Raw genomic sequence first — 16,569 nt, 5'->3', positions numbered from 1 at the left:
TCAACACTGTGGAGCTAATAAAGGTGAAAGGTCATCTTGCAGAGTGATGGGGGAGGGGGGTCAGAACTCTTTGAGAACTCTCTCTTGACTGGCCAAAACCAGTAACATGTTTACAGAGTTAAACCCATCAGCTGCATTTTGTGGTTGAGAGTTTGAATTTACAATTTCTTGGTGGTGTTGTTGGAGTGCTAAACACACAGCTAAAACAAAGAAAAAAGACAAAGAAAAATATAAATTCAGCCTGTCGGCAACATTTGGCTGGTTATGTCATGTTTTTTTGTTCTAAAGTTTTAAGTTCCATGATGGAATTTCAGGCTGTTTGTGCAGTGTATTTCATGAGAAGCTTTTACAGTTTGGATTGTGCGCACTGTAAATAATCAGGATTTGTCTGTTGACTGTAATTTAATGTATCATCATTTCTCTCTTTTTTTATCTCTGGAGATCTATATATTTTTTCCATTTCTACATGCACAGTTGTGTTGCTGTCACTAGAGTTTTAGAGTACCTTGCTACCAAGACCCCACCAACATACAGCTGCTACATCCAGGCGTCGACATGGTAGCAGAAGTGCCATAATAGACCTTCAAGATGCCACATGGCACAAAAGAACCAGCTGCCAACAGGCAAGACCCACACATACACACAAGAACAAAACCACAAGAAAGTTCCATTATGGAATACCCACACAACCAGACAGAGCTGAGTCACTAGCAGCCAGTAACCAGACTAGCAAATCTTTGCACAAATGAGCATCGAGTGTGGCAGGTGGCAGGGACACTGTTGATCTGTTCCCTTGCAGCACAGCAAGGGATCAGATCAACGGTGTGCTTTGACCAAGATGATGGATAAATATGAGTCAGTCCAAGTCCAGATGTGATTTGTTAATAGACCCCTACAAAAAACTCAGAACGACCATCCAGGATGAGTAAACTAATATCCAACTACACCTGGATCATAGAAAACCTCAAGCAGATAAACAACAGGAAGAAAATACTGAATTGAAAGGCTGAAAAGTGACTTTTAGAAAATGTTGGGAGTTAAATCCAGGCTGTGGTGTCAGGGGTGATTGGTGCACTCTGGGCTGTGATGTGGGTTGGAGGATGTACTCAACAAGCCTTTGTCCCTCAGGGATAGGGACACTCTGACTTGTTCTCTGTCATAGCAACAGCTAAGATTCTGCAAAGGACCCTCAGCAAGAGAACCCTCAGGACACTTTTAGTCCAGGTCAGCACTGGAAATATTGTAAACACAGTCAGGCTAAGAAAAAACATATTTGTAGAAGAATATTATAATATAGAATATTTTATTTTTTAATTCTTTAATTTTAGTGACTGCAAGAGCTTTCCAAATCTTTCACAACTTCTAAATAATTAAATTATAATGAAAATCTTGTTTATTATATGCAACTATAAACATGAGGTTCTTTTTCTTGTTTTAGGGGGTCGTCTAATTATTAGGTTAACATCTTAGCTATGCTGCTATAGGCTGAGGCTGCCAGGGTCCAGAAACATGATCACCTGACAGGCCTCTGTCACCCTGCTGGGTCATAGCCTCCTCTCCTCTCCTCTCCTCTCCTCTCCTCTCCTCTCCTCTCCTCTCCTCTCCTCTCCTCTCCTCTCCTCTCCTCTCCCCGACCAGTGATGTTATTTCTTGTGTAGTTTTTCTGCCCCCCCGCCCCCCCTTCTGTATTCATGTACAGGTATCACTGCCTTCATAAGCTGTATGCTGACCTACTGACCTCCGACCCCGCTGACCCACTCAACTCAACTCTACCGGCAGCTTATTTTAATTAATATTATGTTTCTCTATGTTCTACCTATTCTCTCCTCCCCCTTCTCCTCTCTCTCTATCCAGCCCCCATCAGCAGGAGGGTCCCCCTATATGAGCCTGGTCCTGCTCAAGGTTTCTTCCTGTTAAAGGGGAGTTTTTCCTTGCCACTGTGGCTTGTTGGGGGTCAGGCCCTGGGATTCTGGAAAGCGCCTAGAAATAATTCTCATTGTAACAGATGCTATATAAATAAAGATTGATTGATTCTTTGTATTATCTTGAAATGTATTGATAGTTTTATAGTTAATGTTAACAGCCAACCATCCCTTTCCAAATGTGCCCATAAATAATAATACAAAAAAATCTATATTCTGTATATTAACCAAACTTTGCTTCAAAAAAGGAAAAATGTTTTTGGTTTTGTGAACACAGTATTGATCATCAGTGGCAGCTTCTTACCTGTGACCTTTAGCAGTAATGTTCTGCGTACCAGTCTGGAGCCATACTGCAACTCACAGGTGTAGTTCCCGCCATCACCCTCTTCCACCTCAGGAATCCAGACATGTGTGCTGTTTGCTACAATAGACTTCCTCCATTCGATTTGTTCACACTCCTGCCAAGACACCACATCAAATCACAATCAAGAACACATGCAGAACCCACTGACTGTATGCCCGAACTGTTCTCATACCTTGTACCAATTCATCTGTGGTTGCTTGTATGGAGCCAGGTAATCTTCAATATCTGGGCAGCTCATCATTTTGCCGTGAGTTATCTCAGCTTTCTCCATGTAGCGCATTTTGCTGCTGAAGCACTTCCCCTCGTCACTGGCCTCTATGGTCACTGACATCGACACTTTCATGCAGTAGGTGGAGTTCCTGGACAGATTCAAATACCAAATACAAAAGCGCTATCACACTGGTCCAATCACCCTGAAACAGCTTCATCATCGCACCACATCCTGAACATCATGAAACAACTAGAAAAACAAATGCAAAAACACCAAATGTGCTTCTTACCACACTCTGAAATTAAAATATCTGGGCCATTAGAGGTGCCAGCAAACATCAGGCCTGCTTTTAAAGAATAAATGCAAGCCCCTGCTGAGCATCTTCCACATTTGCCCGACCACAGGGCGTCACCACCTTTGCTTAACCAACATGTGGTCATGTCCTTTGTGCTTCAGCTCCTGGTTAATGTTGTACTTAGATCTTCGAAAGCAGTTTCTGTGTGTTTCCAGAAGAATGGAAGGAAATTAAAACATTATGAAACTGGGCTCCAGAGTGAGCATGTTGTAAACGCTAGCCCATCCTCTGTAATGTAAAAACAGAACATTTGGAAGAGATTGTTTAAACAGGTCCTGAATGTCTTCACACACACACACACCCACCCCCATCAACATTGGGTAAACAGGCTGCGAAAGTTTTAAGACTGTATCAAGGCTGCTGTTCTCTTAACCAGACTAATCTCTACATTTCTGTCTTTCTTTGTTTCCTACTTCTGAGGGAGCAAGAACAATGCTAGATTAACTATTCACTGAAACTCTTTATCAAAACAATTTCTTGTTACTTATACTGATGTATCTGCTGCACCAATGATCACATTAGGCTAATGAATGACATCTTTGGGGATTCATTTTCTTGGCCTCTAACCTCTGCACAAAGCAATTATGGGGTAGGAAAGCATCCAAGCATTTACTAAAGACACTTTTTCACCAGGCAATGTCAATGCAACACAGTACAGTAGGAGGGTGGTACTGTCGCGGTGATTTTCCATTACACTAGCATACCACCATGGTGTGGTCGTGTCTTTAAAGTAAAGCGGGCTGAAACGCTTATCCATTAGACTTTTACATGTATACAACTGTGGAAAACACTGAAATGTCTCTGATCATTTACTCCTTTTTACTGTTTTCTCATCTATTCTAAAGAATACCTTGTTCATAACAGTTGGCAGGTAACTGCAAGACATGAGAACAACCTAGAATAAGGCTAGTTTATTTCATTGAAATTAGTAGTGAAGTGCAAACTAGAAGCAGAGGATGGAGTTAGCACTGATGGCTAATTAGCTAATTATACATCATATATTACAAACTACATATTATACAAAAATATACATAACACAAATTATATAAATTATGCATTTTAAAAATTATATAATAAGAGCTGATTGAAGAGGGTTTGGATGGGTGGATGGGTTAGGGGGGCGGTCCATGGAAATATCGAGAGATGTCCTTCAGAGGAGCAGACGTTACTTAGTAGATCTATCATGGAGGAGGGGGCCTGGTTATTGCGTGCTCTGAGTTTAGGGGAGAGAATTTCCAACTGTATTTGTTGTGTAATGGGGAGCCAGTGAAGATTTTGGAGAACAGGGGTGATGTGGTCTTGGGAGATGGTGCAGATGAAAAAAAACTGCAACAGAGCTATGGATGTTGTGTAGTTTATTGATGACTTTGGATGGTAGACCATAGAGGATGCTAACTCACTATTGAGAGTCAGAGATGAGTGAGTGATGTTGGTGATGGCTTTGGTGCAGGTATACATTTGGATGTCATTGGCATAGCAGGGAAACTGGAGGCCTCATTGACAGATGGTCTGGGCACAGAGGAGCATGTAGAGAATGAGCTGGATGGGGCCAAACATCAACCTCTGTGAGACACCCTGTGACAGGGGCAGTGGCAGAGGTACAGTTTTTTTTATACTGAAACTGGTGTCTGTTGGTGAGGAAGGAGTGAATTCAAGAATTCTGAAAGTTGGGGTCCAGTTGTGTTTCGTGGAAGGGATAGGTATTTCTATGTGAATAATGATAGCAAGGTGGTTAAAGATCTGGAGATTGGGGCTAGATAACTGTTGAATGCTGAGACTGGTGGAGCACACCAAGTAAGGAATGTGTCCACAACTGTGTGTTGGGAAAATAATGTGTTGGATTAAGTTGAGACATTGTAGAAGATACAGAAATTATGTGGCTGGTTGCTTACCTTATATACATCATTGATGTGTAAAATAAATTGTCCAGGAGAACAAAAAGTGAGATGGTGGATAACTGGGTCAAAATGAGGAAGGAGGGATGTGGCTTGGTTTAGGGGATAGATGATGGCTGTGAACATGGACCAAACAGTTTGTAGGTGAGATGTTTCAAAGCAAGTTGGTGGTCTGGATAGTTTTTCTGAAGATGGCAGCAGTGATACCTTGCTGGCTCTCAGCATAGGCTTTGTCTATGTAAATGTATCCTGGGAAGGATACATTTTTAACCTTTTGTTGATATTGTTTTAATGTCCCCCAAACTCAGATCTGACTTTCCCCAACAGTTTCACCTGTTCCTGAACCCAGAATAGGTTTTTATTGGAGTTGGCTAAATTACTAACATTTCATGAATGAGACCCAATGATTCAGGGTTGACTTTGACTCAATATGGAGGACAAGCACGAGGAAAGTCCTCTCAATACATAGCATAAAATAATTTTGTAGATTATTCTCTCTGTTTGACTCATATACACTGCTCAAACAAATTAGAGGAAGTCTGTGTAGATTCTCAGTCATCCAGGTCATTGTTATCCAACGTAGTTTTTACGGATACTGGCCAGAGAAGACCGCTGGTTTGAGAGGGGTGTCAAGGAAGCCATCCATGTCAAATTGGAAAAGTCATCCTTAAACAGAGGTGGTGGGCTGAGGCACTTCCTAACACCCACATACAATGCAGTCCTCCACTCCTTCCAACAGCAAAACAAACATTCACACCATTCCAGGAGACCTGGTGACTCACCACCAAGTGAGACACCTCAACTGAAACTAGGTGAATGACCCTACCAACGACCCTGCCAACGACACTCAGGTGACCACTCAGATCATTAACATGCCAATGGTCCACAGGGGCTATATTTTCAAGCTCTGTCCCCAGCGAGTTCAGAACTGAAGAAGCCTTCTGGATAGAAGGTGAAACGTCTTCAAAAGAGAAGAAACACAGTCCAGTTGACAGAGAAAACTACCTTGGTTGCATTGGCCAAATAAATTACTTGATGAACCAGAATATTCTTTGATTAAACAAGGATAAAACTGAGCTGCTGGTCTTTGTTGCCAACAACGAATAGGAAAAGGTGAGATATCAGCTTCAGTCTGGAACATTGAAAACCACAGTCCAGGCTAGGAATCAGGGGATGGCCATGGACTCCTGCTGCCCTACAAAGCTTTGACTAGGGCCTAGATCCATTCATGGTCTATTACTTAAATATGGGCCATCCAGAACTCTTAGGCCACCAGGAACGAGTCTACTGACTGTTTCAAAGGTGAGAAAAAAGCAGATTTTAGTTTCTGTGCAAAAATATCAGGAACAAATAACCAGAAAATTCCAGATCTTTGTTATCCTGATGTAAAGCACTTTGTCACACGTTGCACCTGAAATGTGCTATAATAAACTCAGCTGGTCTTATAGACTTGAGATTAATCTGTACGGCTGTCAAGCACACGTCTTTTAAACCTCAGGCCAACCCACTTAATAAAGTTTATTGGCAGTTCTTGACTGGTGAGCCAGCAGACAAAGAGGAGACACCTCAACCGAAACTAGGTGACCGACCCTACCAATGACCCTGCCAATGACACTCAGGTGACCACTCAGATCATTAACATGCCAATGGTCCACATGGGCTATATTTTCAAGCACTGTCCCCAGCGAGTTCAGAACTGAAGAAGCCTTTTGGATAGAAGGCGAAACATCTTCACAGAGAAGAAACACAGTCCAGTTGACATAGAAAACTACCTTGGAAAATTAGAGGAACACTTCTAAAACACATCAGATCTAAAAGGGGGAAAAATGATCTTGAATATCTTTCCTGATGAAAAGTAGGTGATGTATTAGTAACAAAATGATGCCACATAATTTGATAGAAATGAAAATGATCACCCTATAGAGGGGGTGGGGGAAAATCAAAGACACCCCAAAAATGAAAGTGAAAAAATGATGCAGCAGAGTGGTCCATTTTGCCAAAATGTCATTGTAGCAACTCAAAATGATTCTCAGTAGTTTGTGTCACCCCCACGTGCTTGTATGCATGCCTGACAACGTCGGGGCATGCTCCTAATGAGACGACGAATGGTGACCTGGGGGATCTCCTCCCAGATCTGGACCAGGGCATCACTGAGCTCCTGGACAGTCTGAGGATCATGATGGACCTGAACATAATGTCCCAGAGGTGTTCTATTGGGTTTAGGTCAGGTGAACGTGGGGGCCAGTCAATGGTATCAATTACTTCATCCTCCAGGAACTGCCTGCATACTCTAGCCACATGAGGTCGGGCATTGTTGTGGACCAGGAGGAACCCAGGTCCCACTGCACCAGCGTAGGTTCTGACAATGGGTCCAAGGATTTCATCCCGATACCTAATAGCAGTCAGGGTGCCATTATCTAACATGTAGAGGTCTGTGCGACCTTCTAGGGATATGCCTCCCCAGACCATCACTGACCCACTACCAAACCGGTCATGCTGAATGATGTTGAGGGCAGCATAACGTTCTCCACGGCATCTCCAGACCTTTTCACATCTGTTGCATGTGCTCAGGTTGAACCTGCTCTCATCGGTGAAGAGCATAGGGCGCCAGTGGTGTAGTTGCCAATTCTGGTGGTCTATGGCAAATGCCAATCGAGCTCTGCGGTGCCGGGCAGTGAGCACCGGACCCACTACAGGACGTTGGGCCCTCAGGCCACCCTCATGGAGCCTGTTTCTGATTGTTTGGTCAGAAACATTCATTTTGAGGTCATTTTGTAGGGCTGTGGCAGTGCTCACCCTTTTCGTCCTTGCACAGAGGAGCAGATACCGATCCTGCTGAGGGTTTAAGGACCTTCTACGGCCCTGTCCAGCTCTCCTGGAGTAACTGCCTGTCTCCTGGAATCTCCTCCATGCTCTTGAGACTGTGCTCGGAGACACATCAAACCTTCTTGCAACGGCACATATTGATGTGCCATCCTGGAGGAGTTGGACTACTTGTACAACCTCTGGTGCTGGGACATTATAGCTACTTTATGTAAACTATTGTGCAAAATATTTCAAAAATACATCATAATAACATAATTGTCTTATGCAAAATGTACTCCACAAAAAGAAAATCATATGGTATATGTTCAAATATAGGCTAGATCATGTGTGTGTGTGCGAGGGGTGTGGGGGGGGGCGTAATAAGACAGATTAAGACTAAAACAGTCACTAAGCTCTCATTAAGTTGTCAGGCTGAGTCGCCTCTCTGAGCAGAGAAGAATGTAACTGAGTGGGGGGGGGGTGCAGGGCAAAGAGAAAGAGGTGGGAGGGGATCAGATAGGACAGGTGCTGTTGCAGAGAACAGAGCAGCAATGCAGGACAGAGGGGAGTGGGAGGGGATGAAGATGGCCTGGGGCTCACGATGAAGACATCAGGAGCCAAAAGATGATAATAAAGTAAGTAGAGGTATAAGCAACCCCAAAAGAGAAAATGACACACTTGTGATGAGAGGAAGAATATTTGAGAAGCCATTTATAGTGAAGTATTTTGAGCTGTCCAAGGTAGTTTTCTGTGTCAACTGGACAGTTTTTCTTCTCTTTTGAAGATGTTTCGCCTTCTATCCAGAAGGCTTTAGTTGTGAACTTGCTGGGGACAGAGCTTTAAAATAAAGCCCGCTCTCCTTTAGGTGTGAGAGCGGGCACTCCTTTGAGGACAGCCAAGTACGGGTACTGGCCAGTTGGTTTGAGAGAGGTGTCAAGGAAGCCATGTCAAATTGGAAAAACCATCCTTGAACAGAGGTGGTGGGCTAAGGCACTTCCTATCACCCACATACAATGCAATCCTCCACTCTTTCCAACAGCAAAACAAACATTCACACCATTCCAGGAGACCCAGTGACTCACCACCATGTGATCCAGCAGACAAAGGGGAGACACCTCAACTGAAAGTAGGTGACCACCCAGATCATTAGCATGCTAATGGTCCACAAGGGCTATATTTTCAAGCTTGTTCCCCAGCGAGTTCAGAACTGAAGAAGCCTTCTGGATAGAAGGCAAAACATCTTAAAAAGAGAAGAAAAACAGTCCAGTTGACACAGAAAACTACCCTGGATAACTATGATATATTTTGAGCTGTTTGTTTATAGCCAGTTAAATGGTCTTTTTACTCCAACTGAATATGTAATATTGAAACTAACCATGTGATGTCAGTTTGTTGAGCAACACTTTAAAATGCTTATTGTCCTTAGTTGATTGTTTACATGAACATTCCTTTAAACATTACTGCATGCTAGCTGCAGGACCATTGTCCTGTGATGGCATAAACCAGCCAGGATGCAGCTGATGCAGGATCCACCCACAACTGCATGTTGGTTAAATGTAATACATAGCACATACAGTTCTCTCAAAAGTTCTCTCAAAGCACACATCCATCTCTTTGCTTTCAGTTTCAAAAATATGTACATCACATTAAAATACTAAAACAGACATTCAAGATTAAACAACTTTCTCACTGAACACAATGTACTTTGTGAGCAGGAACATGGATACAGAACCAACAGGACCACTTCACAGCACTAATGGTCTTAGCACTGTGATACTGTTGATCCTAAATTGTTGTTGAATAAATTGCAAGCATATGGAATCAGAGGTTTAGCGCATTCTTGGAAACCAGCTAGCTAGGAAACAGCTACCAGCATGTGCAGATAAACAGTGAAAAGTCATCACTGTGTAAGATTAAACGTGGGGTTCCCCAAGGGTCAGTGTTGGGAAAATGACTCTTTATTTTGCATCTGAAGGATATTTTTTAAGGTTTCCAAAATCCTGGAAATCATTTTATTTGCAGATACATAAGGTCACGAGGTCTTGCTCTTCACACTCCCATAGAGAAGATAGTGGTGGGAAGGCAACCACCAATTCAATATTGATCCTTCAGAAAACAGCCAGAAGACTCATAACTAATGGAAATCATGAATAAGCAACATACCCCTTTTCAAACTCAAAACGCTCAAATTCAAGGATCAAATTCAATCACAAATATGCAGCATTCATCCAAGAGTTGTTCCAAATGAGGGAGGACAGATCCAGCCTAAAGGTTAGATGGACATGTGAAAAAAAACTGAGAACAAATGCAAAAGTTCATGGTGGGTGAACTCAGGGAGTTAAACCACGGAACAACTTGTGAAGAAATGAAGAAAAGCAAACTGAAAGGCCCATTTAAAGACAATAACTTGGACAAATAAAGAATGTATAAAAAGAAATCCTTCAGCTGCAGTTGTTTTATGTTGGTAATTATATTTTCTTTACATTTAATTGAATTCTTTTTTGTTTCTTGATCCCTCTTTTGTTTCTTAAACTATAATGATAAACTGACTTTGAAATTTAATTTAAAGAGTTAACAAAGGAGTATTTTAACCTGTTTGAAAGAAAAACATTAAAAATGTGCTCCAATTTAAAAGGCAGTAAAATAATAAAGGAATAAAATGATCTAGTCCTTCCTGTATCATTACTTTACCTTAATACGCAAGTATAGAATCCATTATCTTCTAACTCAGCAGACCTGAACCACAGCGAGTCATCTTCTTTGCTCAGTCTGTGACCAGAGAAGATGATCGGCTCCTAAAGGAAACAATACAGAGATAATCCTAAAGCACATATGAAAGTGTCCTGCCAGGATTCTGAGAAAAGAGACTTAACACAGTGAATGAGCTCTTTACATAAGGAAATCAGATGGACAAAATACCATTTCAATAACTGTGATAACTTTAAGCCTCACTAGGCTAAAAACATTAACATTCAATTACATGCAGTTACATAAGCAAACCTTTATGAAGCCCTAAAGGCGAACAGATGTGCTACTAACCATGTAGGAGGGTCTCCTCATGCAAAAATGAGGTAACCACTTTGTGCCACACTGCTGTGCCAGTTTAGCCTTCATTCTATACAGTCCTGAATACACCCTTAATACGGCAATTTACGCTTGGTTCTAGCTAAAGGTTTCTTATCTGAGATTTTTGTGGGTTTGAGTATTTACATTCTGGTTCACTCTCTGTTAGACTGGTAGGAAACTACCTCTGCATCTCCTTTGTTCTTGTACCAAATGAGGCGGAGCTTGGTGTTGGCTGCAGCAGAGTAGTTGGTTCGGATGTAGCTGTAGAAGAGTGCACATTTCACCCGAACCGGCTCACCAGCCAAAACATGGTACTCCTTTAAATCCACAGACCAGTCTATGCATCCATCCACTGTGTGGACACAAAGAGATGAAATTGTAGAGGGCAAACAAATGCATTTAGCGAAATGCTACAGGGAAGCAGCTCTGAGCATTAAAGCCATCTTAAATATTTATTGGAAAAAAATAGACATGGACCTGCATCAAGCAGCTTGAATCACAAATGCTGTAGATTTTAAATTAAGACAATTAGTAAATTAAAGTACTGCATGGATGGGAAGTGGTGCAAGAAAGTTGTGCGGAAGGGAACTGTCATTACAATATCTAAAGATGATGCCTGCAGAGAGCAAGAAGGCATGAAAAGACCTGAATTTAGCCCGTGTGACAGCATTAATTACAGGTTCAGCCCCAGCTGAATGGCCTATCAGAGCAACTCTGTCATTACACAACTCTGCAGCAGCAGCAGCAAGGAAAATGTCCCCCTCGTGTAATTAGACTGACTGATATACACTGCTGCCCTTAAAGCTGCAAGAGATTGGCTTTTCCTTCCCTTTCATCACCTACAGTCACCACCTTTAACCAGACTGATCAATAAAAGACATATCTGAACTTTGAATAACAAAGTCACACTGTCACAACATTTCACAAATGCAGGTAAAGAAACTAGTATTCCAACTTACTCATTTTCCAGATGTCTAAGTTTATTTCAGTCACATAGATGTAGCTCTGCTGTGTGTGGACACCAGCTTTAGCCTCAGAGCTTTGATATGTGAGTGGGGATTTTTAGTCTCACCTACAGTTTGAAGTGAAACGAGCCCTGAAGCATGTTGGAGTTGAAAGGAGCTCTTCACCCCCTGATTACAGTGGTATGATCAAGGATAAAATCAAGGCTGATTATTCTTTGGAGGAACCATTTACTCATTAACATCAATGGGCCATTTTAAACTCAGCAATATGGCAACGAGATTTAATCGGACAGCTGAGATTACAATCTCAGACACTCCAAAGAGGGACATGTCCTACGGCTACTAAGAGGATAAAATTAATGTGAAACAAAGCACGAGACAAAGCAATGAAAGCATAAAAAAGGAAAAAAAAATGGAATCAAGGTGAGAGCCGACTCCTGGCTCTCCTTATGACGTCCTCCCTCATTTTCCGGCCAGAAAATAATGCAGACACAACGGTTTGTCTAAACAGCCATCAGCATTCTTTGCCGATTCTGCAGCTTTATGATAGAATAATGGAGTATTAAATAATGCAGCAGTCGCAGCACTGTTGTTGTTGTTTTTGTTGTCATCTGTGTAGATTCACATTCATCCAGGTCAAAGTTATCCAAAGTTTTTCTGTGTCGACTGAACTGTTATTTTCCTAGAAGACGTTTTGCCTTCTCTCCAGAAGGGTTCTTCAGTTCAGTTGTTGTTATTTTTCTATTTGCATATTTGTTGCCCTGAATTTTTCCTCATCAACCCATAAGAACTATTGGTGGTGCCAGTGTACCAAACCCTTTAAATGCCCAATAATCTTGCTGATACCAGTATGCTTGACTTTAAGGGGAACGTATGATGCTCCTGTTATGCAGCTGGTTAATGTCTAACTGAAACGTTACTAATGTGCTTTGGTTTAAATAAAGGATTTAGCTCAGCTACACACCAGCGGCACACACACCAGCGGCACGCACACCAGCGGCACGCACACCAGCCACGCACACCAGCCACGCACACCAGCCACGCACACCAGCCACGCACACCAGCCTTACCACCTTGTTCTGAATGGCCAGTTTGACTTCCTTTTAATCTAAATGCTAATGCTAAGCTACCTGTGAACCAAGTGCCTTTTCTACTGGGAGAAGATGCGGGGACGGCTTCGTTGGGACTCCGTCATTGGACTGTACCCGACGGCAGTCCTGGCAGCCACACACGGGTGAAACAAGAATGAGAATGGCGGATTCCTGCACAGGCAGCTGTGGTTGTTAGGGAGGACACGCTCAGGACGACGGGCGACTGTCACCCAGATTGTAACGTTACACCGGTGGACATTCAAACAGAGTGTTTGGGACACATTTGGTTGCCCCCGGGCTGAGTATTGATTTAGGGTTCAAAATTGACGCCTACGTCACAGTCTGCAACACCTTAACCCTGACACACCTGTCTCTTCCCTGTGCTCCTCAGTCCAATCTGGCACACCTGTGTCTTCTCCTGCCCTGCTTCTGTTCTGCTTCTGCCCGTGACACCTACTAAAAGTTCAATAACTACAACGACAATTTTTCCCTTCAAAAACCTTTACTCCAACATCAACAATCCCTCCACCCCAACATGACCCCCAAAATGACAGTAAGAAACATAATGTAGAACAAACTCTCCTGTTCTCTTTAGAGAATCAATCTCTAAAACCCTCTAAATGAATCACAAAGAGACATACGCAGAAAAAAGTTTTATCAAGAATGAAACGAAACGGAAATGTGCAATGCTCTATGCCAACATGTGGCTGATGTACGCACATTTCTCGTGCTTTGGAGCCGTTGGCGAGCCTCAGTGGTGATGCTGGGAAACTTCAGAATGTCAGAAAGGCCACTCCTGAGCCACATTAGCAATGTACAGTTTAGAGAGACTAGTTTTTGTGGCTCAGGACTACAAGTTCATCAGCTCCTTTAGGTTCCTAAGGACAAACCTCATGGAACCATGTGCAGAGCTATGGCTCCTATTGTGGCTGCAGCTCCACAGCTGTGGCCACACTTGGAGCATGACATGGCCAGGAGCCATGTATATATAAAGGCACCATCAGGAGATGAATTTGTTTGAGTAAACGGGAAGCATTTTCATTAGGTCAGAGGAGTCCTCTACTTCACGTCCACTTGCCAGACCACTTTTTAAAAAAAATCTCAGCAAATGTGCTAACCTCCTGCATTCACCACCTCACACACACTCATCCATTCACTTTCATTTATTATTAATTCCAGAAGACAGCGTTCCAAAAAGAATATTCTTGCCTTGACTTCATCAAGGAGCATCTCTAACATCCAATAGTTAAAGTTTCTCCTCTTCACTTTGGGCCTCATTGTCTGTTTCCATTATGTGATCGTGAAGAGGGGGAGTCTCACCCTAAGGCCTGGTTAAACTAATGGCCATATTGATTTGAGGGTGTGGCGAAGGAGGAGACTTGTACTCCAACTCAACAATAGTCGCTCGCAGTTGTTTACAAAGGGCTCTTCACATGCTCTCAGAGCATTCTGCTCATGTGAATGCTAGTAGCATTTTAGCACGTAATGCTAAAATATGCTGGACTATCCAGCTACCAATCCTAGTCCCTTCCAGAGCTGGTGGCTGGTCAGTGAAAACTGACTGCAGATTTGGATTTCGGCCCCACACGTACTGTATGGACTGTAGCCATGTATAATATGCATAGAGTTTTTTGCGCTTGGGACCCAGGGGTAGGGTTCGGGTTCCGGCTAGGGATTTTTCTGGCCACATCCTTGTGAAATGGCCAATTGCATTCAGATACAACACTTCTGGATCTAGGTCATATAAATTCATAGCTACTGTGTCATTGTAAATTGAGGCCATAAGTAAACATTCTGCTGACCTTTGCTTTGCTATAACGTTTGTCTCACAATGCTTTACAATCTCATTCATGATGGTAGTACACTCCTCATCAGTACAACCTGAACAGGTCACTAGTTTTGTTGGCCTGACTGCTTATGCCGTGTCAGTGCCAGTGTTATGCCTCCAGCTGAGCCAACCCTTCAAGAAACACTAATTTACAGATGATGTCAGTTCAAGTTTGACAGGTTGCTGAAACATTATGACTGTTATTGACAATGTCCAATGTCCTCGCCATCGGCCACCTACTCCATGAATTTAACCTTCAGTCTCATTGCAAGGCACCACACAATCTTTCTGCTCACTCGACCCTCTCTTTATGTGACTTCCGACAGAAAATGAACTTCTGGTTCTCCTCAGTGACAAAACTGAGGCTCTTCTTATTGGTTTAAGATCCACCCTCATAAAAACTATGACAAAATGCTTTTAAAAAAGTTTTGTAATTCATACTTGGAAAGAATCCACCATTATTCTATAGTAAATCAGAGGAGGTGTGCCCCCTGGTATAATTCACACATTAGGATCCTCAAGCAGAAAGTACGAAGACTACAAAGGAAGTGGTATTCTATAAGTGGTATAAAATATATACCTACCATTTAGCCTGGAAAGACTGTCTGGCAGTTGATAAAAAAGGCCCTCCATAAGGCTAGAAGAGCTTATTTTTCTTCTTTAATTAAGGAAAACCAGAACAACCCGAGGTTTCTTTTCAGCACCGTGTCCAAATTAACCAAGAGTCACAGTGTTTTAGATCCACGTATCCCTTCTTCCCTTAGTGGTGAAGACTTCATGAGCTTCTTCACTGATAAAATTCTAGCTATCAGAGAAAAAACTAACCGGGCCATCCCAACAACTGGACCATCACAAGATGTGCCCTCTGTGGAAACATATGAGGTCTAGGTGACCTACTGTTGTAAGTGTATTATTACATCCCTAGTAGTCAGTAATTCTGCAGCACAAGTCATAATTCTACTCACATGAATTCTTATATTTAGAACTTAGGGTGGTATCATTTTATGTTACCATCTATGTCTGTGTAGGTTGAGGATGCTGGGTGATCCACTGACAGGTTTCTCACCCCTGCAGGTTCATTGCTGCACGTCATCCTGTCCCATCCCTTAGACCAATGATTCCCAACCTTTTTATCACCGCGGACCAGTCAACGTTTGACGATTTTACTGTGGCCCGGGGGGGGTTGAACTATCAGATAAGTGTGACCGCGAAGACTCACAAGCACTAATCTCACATCCCTTCAAAATAAGATACAGATACGCCACAAAAATATATAAAAAATATATATAAAGAACATTTTATTTTCAACATTTTAACTCACCATTATGACAAATCAATGGGAGCCCTGAGCTTGTTTCTCTGCAACGAGACGGTCCCATCTGGGAGTGATGGGAGACAATGACACCCGAAGTGTGTTGCTTATGCCCAGTCTGTTTTATGCCCAGTTTTGTTTTGGTTGCTGACACTGCAGAAAATCCCACTTCACACAGATAGAATGTCGGAAATGGCAACCGGGTTTTCAGTGCTGTGGTGGCGATTTCAGGGTATTCTGCCATGACTTTAATCCAGAATACTGGACCAATCCAGAATACTGGATGCTCTCAGTGCATTCCCATTTACTGATGTGATGGCCCTCAATAATCTTTTTCTGCCCATTGTGTTCCCGTTTTTTTTCTTTCAGAATAATCCAGGGGCTTGTCTTTTAAACTAGGGTGCTGGGTCTCCAAGTGGTGAAGTAGTTTTAAAGGCTTCATTGCCTCATTAGCGAGCTGGTTGCCACAAATTATGCAGAGTGGGCTTGGTATGCGGGAATCACCTACCGGGATAAGTCCATATTTCAAGTAGAACTCCTGATATTGTCTGTAAAAAGCTTTCTTTTTCTCGGATGTGGGCTCTTCTCTATCTCTTGATTGGGCCTTTTCTTTTTCGCAAAGAAATTTTTTAAAGACGTTTGTTTCTTACTCATTTTGCTCGCTTGTGGGTTCAATTTTAGCGTGTAAGACGTAACCGAGAGAATCCGGTCATTCCTCAAAAGGTTTTTCAAAATAAAAGATCATTCAGACTCAG

General features: G+C 42.5%; 1 protein-coding gene across 3 annotated transcripts in view; it reads right to left on the bottom strand.

Annotated features, from left to right (window-relative positions):
- The window catches only part of il1rapl2 (interleukin 1 receptor accessory protein-like 2), a 59,873-nt gene that overhangs the window by 27,948 nt on the left and 15,356 nt on the right, over window positions 1-16,569 (bottom strand). For 2 of the 3 annotated variants that reach the window (XM_011618138.2, XM_029847294.1), the window contains 4 exons: window positions 10,801-10,970; window positions 10,244-10,347; window positions 2,459-2,645; window positions 2,227-2,380 (listed from right to left, as the gene is read on the bottom strand). In XM_011618138.2, coding sequence (XP_011616440.2) covers window positions 2,227-2,380; window positions 2,459-2,645; window positions 10,244-10,347; window positions 10,801-10,970 — 615 coding nt within the window. The remainder of the gene's footprint in view (window positions 1-2,226; window positions 2,381-2,458; window positions 2,646-10,243; window positions 10,348-10,800; window positions 10,971-16,569) is intronic. The other variant, XM_029847295.1, reaches the window with a different exon arrangement.

This window comes from Takifugu rubripes, chromosome 14 (genome assembly GCF_901000725.2).
Source record: "Takifugu rubripes chromosome 14, fTakRub1.2, whole genome shotgun sequence".
NCBI lineage: Eukaryota > Metazoa > Chordata > Actinopteri > Tetraodontiformes > Tetraodontidae > Takifugu > Takifugu rubripes.
The sequence above is the reverse complement of the archived record's forward strand: the minus strand, read 5'-3'. Positions and strand labels throughout refer to the sequence as shown.